The sequence below is a fragment of the Geotrypetes seraphini genome, chromosome 6 (assembly GCF_902459505.1).
Source record: "Geotrypetes seraphini chromosome 6, aGeoSer1.1, whole genome shotgun sequence".
NCBI classification, from domain to species: domain Eukaryota; kingdom Metazoa; phylum Chordata; class Amphibia; order Gymnophiona; family Dermophiidae; genus Geotrypetes; species Geotrypetes seraphini.
Window position 1 is genome coordinate 191049734 of NC_047089.1, and position 8992 is coordinate 191058725.

Here is an 8992-nt window from a genome sequence, read left to right on the forward strand (position 1 = left end):
AGAACAAGGGGATCCCAAGTCCTCCACCGATTGAACATGGGCCTTAGGTATGACTGAGCCTCTCATCTAGAACTTTGACGAACCCAGCATAATTTCCCACTTTTTGATCAAAGTTTGAACAGTACTGATTGGCACTGTCAAATCTTCGAATATCTTTTTATATCTTCCTTCTGATTTATAAAGTTGAACTACTTTTTCTCACAGATCCTAGTATATCCAACTTTCCTTATTGCTCTCCACTTAGCAGTTCTCAGACACTTTCAGTTTCACAATTCCATTTCTAGTCCTCCTCCTTTCCTCAGTATACCTGAATAAGTCTTGATATCTCTTGGTACAAGTATTTCTAGTCATTTCTCATCCATCTGTGTTTTTACCAGCCATATTTTTCTCTTCATTTCATAGTTTTATGTGGTATTCTTTCCTGTGTGCTTTTTACATTCTTTATTTCATAAATGCCTCTTCTTTTGCCTTTATTCCTTCAGACACTAGTTTGGTGAACCACATCAATTTTCATTTCCTCTTGCTTTTGTTTGCTTTTCTTACATAAAGATCTGTTGCTATTTTTATCTCTCCTTTCACTCTGAACCACTGACTTTCCACTTCTCTTACATCCTCCCATCTTGCTAGTTTGCACTTCAGGTACTCTGTCATTTGATTACAGTCAACATATTTGAAATCCAGGACTCTGAGATTTGTATGTCCCACTTTAAATCGTAAATTGACCCATACGATGTGATGAGCACTTCTACATTAGACACATTTTTCCCATTTGTGAGTACGAGATCCAGCATGACACCCTTCTTTTGCAGGTTCCATAACCATTTGCCTGAGCAGAGCACTTTGAAAATCATCTACTTCTTTCTGGTTATGCAGATGAAACACTCCAGTCCATATCTGGCAGGTTGAAATCTCCCAACCGCAACACCATGCCTTTCATTTCCAGCCTTTGGATATCTATAACTAGATCTTTCTCCAGATTTTCTGTTTGTGTTGGAGAGCACACATGTGAACAGAGATTCCATCTTATCGCTCCAAAATGATCCATATCACTTTCTCCTTTCCCCAGTTGCCCTGAATTTCAGGTGACATTATATTGTTTTTCACAGACAGTGCTGCTGCTCAGTGGCGTACCAAGGGGGGAGCGGAGGGGGGGAGGTCCGCCCCAGGTGCAAGGCCTGAGGGGGTGTTCAGCTGGCCACTTACCGGCGAATAGGCTGCCGCCGGGGAAAGAAAGAAGCCGGCACCAAATTCTCCCTCCCTGCTGCTTCTCTTCCCCGAGCCGAGCAACTCTAGCCGTCCGACGTCAATTCTGACGTCGGAGAGGACGTTCTGGGCCAGCCAATCGCTGCCTGGCTTGCCCGGAACGTCCTCTTCGACATTAGAATTGACATCGGATGGCTAGAGTTGCTCGGCTCCAGGAAAAGAAGCAGCAGGGAGGGAGAATTCGGCAGCCAGAGATGGTCGGCCCGCGGGAAAAGAAGGAGGGCGAATTTGGCGCCGGCCTGTTTCGGATGGCCAGTGGCAGCCTTTCCCCGGCGGTGATGGCAGCATGGTGGTGGTAGCGGTGGTGGCATGGGGGAGGGAAGGGAGAAAGAAAGAAAGAAAGAGGGGGGAGCCAGGGAGCCAGAAAGAAAGCAAGGGGAGGGATAGGGATCCAGAAAGAAAGAAAGGGGCAGGGTGAAAGAAAGAAAAAAATGGGGCATGGGAAAAGAGAGAGAAAGACAGACATAGAGAAAGAAAGGGGGCATGGAGAGAGAAAGAAAGAAGGGGGCAGGGTGAAAGAAAGAAATGGGGCACGGAGAGAGAGAGAAAGACAGACATACAGAAAGAAAAGGGGTATGGAGAGAGAAAGAAAGAAGGGGACAGGATGAAACAAAGAAAAAGTTGGGGGAGGGAATGAAGTCTGGAGGAGAGGAAGCATACAGGAGACTGAAAGAAGGGAAGAAATATTGGATGCGCAGTCAGAAAAATAAAGTGCAACCAGAGACTAATGAAATTACCAAACAAAGGTAGGAAAAATGATTTTATTTTAAATTTAGTGATCAAAATGTGTCCGTTTTGAGAATTTATATATGCTGTCTATATTTTGCACTATGGGCCCCTTTTACTAAACTGTAATAGCAGTTTTTAGCGCAGGGAGCGTCGAGAACAGCGTGGGGCATTCAGCGCAGCTCCCTGCGCTAAAAAACGCTATCGCGGTTTAATAAAAAGGGAGGGGGTATATTTGTCTATTTTTGTATAGTTGTTACTGAGGTGACATTGCATAAAGTCATCTGCCTTGACCTCTTTGAAAACCCGCGGAATATAAATGATAATTAACATTTTCTCTGCGTACAATGTGCTTTGTGTTTTTAAAATTTTATTGTTGGTAGATCATTTTGACTTGGCCACGAAGGTAACGGGGAGGGAGGGAGGGGAGCTGCTGAAAGAAATCTAGTGATCCTTGCAGGCTTGACTGCAGGGAATTATTTTTGTAAAATCATGTTTTGTTATGTGACTGGCATTATTTAGACTTTAATTTCTATGAATGAATAGAATGAAAATGATATAAAATTATTTGTTTGTTTTTATGTGCGTGCTGAAGGAAAGTGGAGAGAGAGTGGGCTGAGGACGCTGAAGGGAAATGGGGAAGAGAGAGTGGGGAGAAGACGCTGATTTATAAATTGACAATTGTACAGAATATTGTTTCTTTTTATACTTTAATATAATAAGTTCAATATAAAACAATTCAAGGCTTGTGTGGATGGAATCAGGTGGTTTGTGGGAATGAGGACCGAGCTTACGGGGATTAGTCCAATAAAATGGTATTTTCATATTTCTCATTATTTGTTTTATTTTTATTTGTTAATTTGTAAAGTGGTGATTGTTATGTATCAGTTTTTCAAATTTACATCTACTGTCTTTATATTTTGCACAGTATTAGAGGACATGTATTACTGTTTTTGTGGTGTTGTGGTGTTGCATTGTATGCAGAGTCTGGTTTCTTGGCAGTTTAGTTTAACTTTTGTCTACATATTTCTATTTTTAATTTGTGATTATTCCATATTGGGCAAAGGTGTATCTGTCTGTGTGTATGAAAGGGACATGGCTTTCTGATAGCATCGACTGTACTGGATCAATTGACTGTGCAGGATCTGGTTTGTTTAGTTTTACAATGTATGTGTTGGTGTTCTACAGCTCACTGAAGTGTTTAAGATGCTGCCTTTTCCTAGGTACACTCTTGTTGTGTGATATGTAGATTGTTACTAAAAATCATATTTTCATATAGATGTGTGGAGGGGGGGTTGTCAAAAAATGATGGGCCCCAGGTGTCACATATGCTAGGTACGCCACTGCTGCTACTTCACCTTTTCGGTCATCTCTGTCCTTCCTAAAAAGATTGTAACCTGATATGGTTATATCATATTCATGGGAGTCATTAATCCATGTCTCTATGATAGCAGCAAAATCTAAGTCTGCCTCTAACTTCAGGGCTTGTAGATCCTATACTTTGTTGCTTAGACTAAAATGCTTGAGTACCTGAATAAATTCATGTAAACCATTCTGAGCTCACCTGGGAGAATGGCATAGAAAATTGAATAAATAAATTGAAAGTAAGGAAGAGGCAGTGGCATACCTAGCATATGTGACACCAGGGGCCCATCATTTTTTGACACCCCCCCCATCTACATCAAAAGTATGATTTTTAGTAACAATCCACATATCGCACAACAAGAGTGTACCTAGGAATAGACAGCATCTTAAACACTGCAATGAGCACTAGAACACCAATACATACATTGTAAAACTAAACAAGCCAGATCCCACACAGTCAATTGATCCTGTAGTCAATGGCAACTGAAAACTATGTCCTTTTCACACACACAGAACAGAGATACACCCTTGCCCAATATGGAATAATCACAAACTAAAAATAGAAATATGTAGACAAAAATTAAACTGAACCACCAAGAAACCAGACTCTGCATACAATGCAACATTACAACACCACAAAAACAGTGACACATGTCCCCTAATACTGTGCAAAATATAAAGACCGTAGATGTAAATTTGAAAAAACTGATACATAACAATCACCACTTTACAAATTAACAAATAAAAATAAAACAAATAATGAGAAATAAGAAAAAACAATTTTATTGGGCTAATCCATTTTTCAATTAGCTTTTAGAGGCCAAATCTTTTTTCAGAACAGTACAGTAACTGCTGTTATGGTATCCTGTCCTGAGGAAAGGGGTTTAGTCCAAAAAATTGCCTCATTTCTATTTCCTATTTATAAACTTTTATCAATACAATACTACTTGATTCTAAGTAAAGCAACAAAAAAATCTTTCTACCTTTTGTCGTTTCTGCTTTAATCATCTTCTCTTTGCTCTCTTCTTTCTATACAGCGTTTGTCCTCTCTCCCTTCCATGCAACATCTGCCTTTTCTTTGCCCCTTCCACCCAGCTTCTGGCCTCTCTTTCTACCCCTTCCATCTACTGCCCACACTCTCTCTGCCCCTTCCATCTACTGTCCACCCTCTCTCTCTTCCATATGGCATCTTCCCTCTTTCTATGTTCCTTCAATAAACTGTATATCTGGGGTCCCTTCTCTCCTTTGCACATGATTCATTTCAGTTTCACCCTCTCTCCGTTTTTCTGTCTCCACCCCCTCCCCTATGCTTTGGCATCTCTCTCTTTCTCTTCTCCTTTCCTTCCTTACCACTCCACACCATGGTGTGGTATCTCTATCTCCTTCCCTTCCCTCATGCCATGGCATTTCTTCCTCCCCCTAAGTTATTTAATATGCCAGATGTTGATTAGGGTATTCCTCTTTGGGGTCTCCTAGAAGTAAGGAGATTCTGGATTCTCTACAGGGAGAACTATTCCAGCAGTTGTTAATAGAACCCATGCAGAATGGGGGCCATACTGGGCTTAGTGCTTACAAATGGGGAGAATATTTCTGATATTATAGTTGGTGATCATCTGGCATCAACTTTCACGTGTCTTTGGACAGACATTTATGTTATAACCTATAAGCTAGTTTTCTTTGTTGGAGTTTAATCAAGAATTTTGGTTTGAGTAGAGCTGAATTGCCACATTGTGTAAGCCATGTTGACTCCTGAGGCAGAAGAGTTTCTGCCAAAATGTGGCACCATGCCAAGTCACAGAGTTAATACATTTTGATTGAATAAATCTTTTCTGTTGGTTGAATAACATTTTGTCAGAACCCTATTCTTTGTTTTGCCTGCTTGTAGAGAGGGTTCATGAAAAGTGAAGGTTCTAGACTTGAAAAAAACCTAATTTTGTTCAGATGAGGGATTATCTCAAGTGGTTGTTAGCTGGAAGGGAACATCTGGAAGAAAGTAGGAAAGTAGTAGGTAAAACAGGTATAAATGCTGGTGCCCTAGTTAAGCTTACTGAGGCAGTATTCTATAATTATGCGTCAACCTTTTGGAACACCTCTGACACGTTCATGGCCATGCTCCCTTTTGAGTTATGTGCTAGCAGAGTTAGGTGCTATGCCTTATAGAATGCCGTGCAACCAATTAAACTCAATAACTGGTTGCTAGCATCCAATTATTGAAGTTAATTGGTTCATTAACCATTTAATTCAATGGTTGGAGAAGTGGTAAGATCCCATGGCGTAGTAAGGATGAGTGGCACCCGGGGCAGTGGCAGTGGCACCCCTCCCCTACCCCACCACCACACATGCACCCCTTCCCTTTCCCCGTACCTTTTTTACTTCTCCGGCATGAGCAGCATGCCCATGTCGTTGTCAGCTTGCCCTTTGACATCACTTCCTAGGTGTGGGTCCTGGAAGTGACATCAGAGAAAACACCGATGCCAGTGCGGGTAGCAACCTCCCTCTGGGGAAGTAACAAAGGTACGGGGGAAGGCAAGGAGCACGGGCACAAGTGGAAAGGAACGGAGAGGAGAAGGAGTGACACACCCTTAGGAAGACTGCACCCAAGGTTGACCACACACCCCAAACCCCCCTTACTATGCCACTGTTCAACTACATACATTTTCACCTGCTGCTGAGCAGCAGTAAATGTACGTGAATGCATTTTAATTATGGCTCTGAAGTTCCCTTCCTCTCACATATAACAACTGAACATAACTTTTCTACTCACTTTTCCTCCTCAGATTTCGGATTGGCTTTAAGCATGCTTTCAAGTGGTGTCCATTCATCCATGCTGGTGAGTATGAAGGACTTGAACTGAAATCCACACGCTATCTGCACACCCAGAGCAGCATGTACAAAGTGAGCCGCATGGAGACTACTGTATCATCTGTCCTGACTGCTCATGATGAAGATGGAGAAGATAGCAACAGCAAAGCCAAGCGTCTCTCTCTAGACCTTACATCTAATGGATCCTCACGTAGTGTCTCAAAGACAGTGTCTGAAACATCCAGCTTCTACTCCAATAATCTCTCCTAAAGGCCTCCTCTTGATTTTAATTGTTCTCATTTATATGGCGACCATTGTTTTTCTATAATTATTATTATCATCATCTTATTTATAAATGCTTTTATCCAAAGTTCTATACACTTCATTCAGTAAGGCAGAGGTATAACAAAATGAGACAGATCTATTTTTATTCTGAGCCTAATATGATCTTTTGTAAAGGGGAGTTTTGTCAAGTTGAAATTTAGCTATGAAATACCTTTGTTCATAGGAAAAGTGTCCTGGGATCAGTTTTTGTCCACAGAGTTCACAAGGCCTCAGTTTCATGGCTTGTTAACAAGTTGGCTCCCTTTTCAGAGCATTGTCCAGTATTGACTAAGACAAGGGAAGGGTTATTTCTACTGTTCCATTAGTGCAATTTCCTGCAGCATCCAGCATTTCCTGGAAGTCTCCCACATAAGCAGGGGCTAGGTCTGACCCATTCAAACTTTTGAGAACTCAAGAGATCAGAGCCTGAGGTGATATGGCTGGATTGCATTGCATTGTTCTAAACAGCACACATTGTTTAAGATAATACTTGGAATCCATTTCTCATGGGCATGGCGGTCCAATTTTTCAAAATTATTAGGGGTTTTAAAACCAATAGAAATGTCCTCTCCATGGATATAGTCAAAAACTTTATTCAGTATTGACAGTATATTGTATCCAGCATTTATACTGGCCCAATTAGCTTTGTAATTTACATATGTGGGGGGAGGGGGAGTATGTGCATGGAACACATAAAAAGCAGTTGAATTAGCACAAGTGTGAAACTTGTGTGGAGAAGTACCAATTGTCAAGATTTAAATCATAGCTATTTTTCTGTGTGTGAAAAATTTAAGTTAAGGGGTTCTCTCCCACTCTCCCACTCTCCCTGCAACTTTGTGCAACCTTTAGAGAATCTGGGGGTTAATGCCCAGTTTATACCACGTCAAACTGATAATGCAGAGCCATGTTAATGGGGTTTGTTGTGTTATCACAGTTATTGCTCAGTAAACCAAGCATTAGGTGCTTTTGTGATAGGGGGCATGGTACGGATGGCGAGTGAGCATGGAAGGCTTTGGCAGTTAGAACATAGTAACTGCAGCATTAACTACCTAATGCAAATAATATAGGGTCATTATCACCTCCTACTTTCTATAAACAGTGCCTAAGTGTGCCTATGTTATAGGTGCCGCTCTACATGGCTATCAATCAACCATTAGGTGTCAGCTCCTTCAATAAACATATTAAAAAAAAGAAAAAAGAATCGCACCTAGAGGTGCCTAAGCGGACTTAGGTTTCTCTAGGTATTCTAGAGGTAGGCACCAACATATTAGACCAGGTTATACCTGGCTTAATTTACCAGCAGCTAATTCGGATGCCTAGTGATGCCTAAGTCTACCATGCCTATTCTCTGCCTGTAACCACGCCTAATTTTCAGGTAGGCAGTGTTAAACATCGGAGGGTACCTGGACTTAGGTGTTGCTAGGCGCCACTCAGAGTTCTGCATGAAACTCTTAATTGTTTAATTTTTAAATTTTTTTTCAATTAACGTCAATAGTGTGGTTAATTACCACATCGTTGAAGCTAATTCAGACAATTTGGGTTGTGTGTGGGTTTTAGTGAGAAGTCTCTAGGCATCCTCAATGTAGGCACCATTTATAGAATCTGTCCCTAAATGTTTTCACATTAACCAGGAGCAGCTACTGTGTGTTAATCGGAATGTTAACACTTGACCTGCAATTTAAAAAAAGCAAGAATACCCCCAATAGGTGTTGCATTAAATTTGCAGTTACTGCACCGTAAAATCCCATGTTAAGCTACAGTAATTGCAGATTTTACTGCAGTTTAGTAAAAGGACCCCTAAGTTAGGAGTGCTATTTGTGTGACCCTACTTAAATGAATAAAGTTATTTAGGCCCTCTTTACTAAGCCGTGGTAGAGGTTTCTACTGCGGCCCAGGTAGGATTACCAGATTTTCCTGAAGGAAAAATCCAGACCCATGGCCATGCCCCCAGGCCCACCCAGTTCTGCCCTGTTCTGCCTGTGTCATACCCCATTCCACCCCCAGGCCCTCCCCCAGATGGCATCTATGCATGCGTGGATGCAACACAATGATATCACGTGCACGGACATCACCGTGTTATGTCCACGCACATGCCCCTTCCCGACGCGATTTTGACGGGAAATTTTTCAAAACCCGGACTAAGTGCCGGGTTTTGAAAACCCGTCTAGACCCCCAGACATGTCCTCGAAAAGGAGGACATGTCCAGGGAAATCTGAACATCTGGTAACCCTAGGCCCAGGGTCCTAAATGCTCCAATGCTGCTCCAACACTTATAGGAATTCTATTAGCATTGGAGCATTTATAAGCATAGTTTTGAAAATTCTTAGATAAGCATGTAAATTAGACCTGAACAATTATGTATGCCAGGTGTAAATTTGTGCACCTACGAGTAGAAGGTATTTTTAGATGCATCTCTGTATACATGGAGAGTAGCCTGCATTTCAGAATAAGGGCTGTCTAAATGTGGGGAAGTTGTGAATGTTTAGATTTCCAAGAAGCATAGACAGGGTAT

At 41.5% G+C, this 8992-nt stretch overlaps 1 protein-coding gene across 2 annotated transcripts in view; it reads left to right on the forward strand.

Moving 5' to 3' along the window:
• Positions 1-8669, forward strand: part of TACR1 (tachykinin receptor 1) — a 260275-nt gene extending 251606 nt beyond the window's left edge. For both annotated transcript variants that reach the window (XM_033947638.1, XM_033947639.1), the window contains exon 6: positions 6132-8669. In XM_033947638.1, coding sequence (XP_033803529.1) covers positions 6132-6426 — 295 coding nt within the window. In that variant the 3' untranslated portion in view covers positions 6427-8669. The remainder of the gene's footprint in view (positions 1-6131) is intronic.
• The last annotated feature ends 323 nt before the right edge of the window (positions 8670-8992 follow it).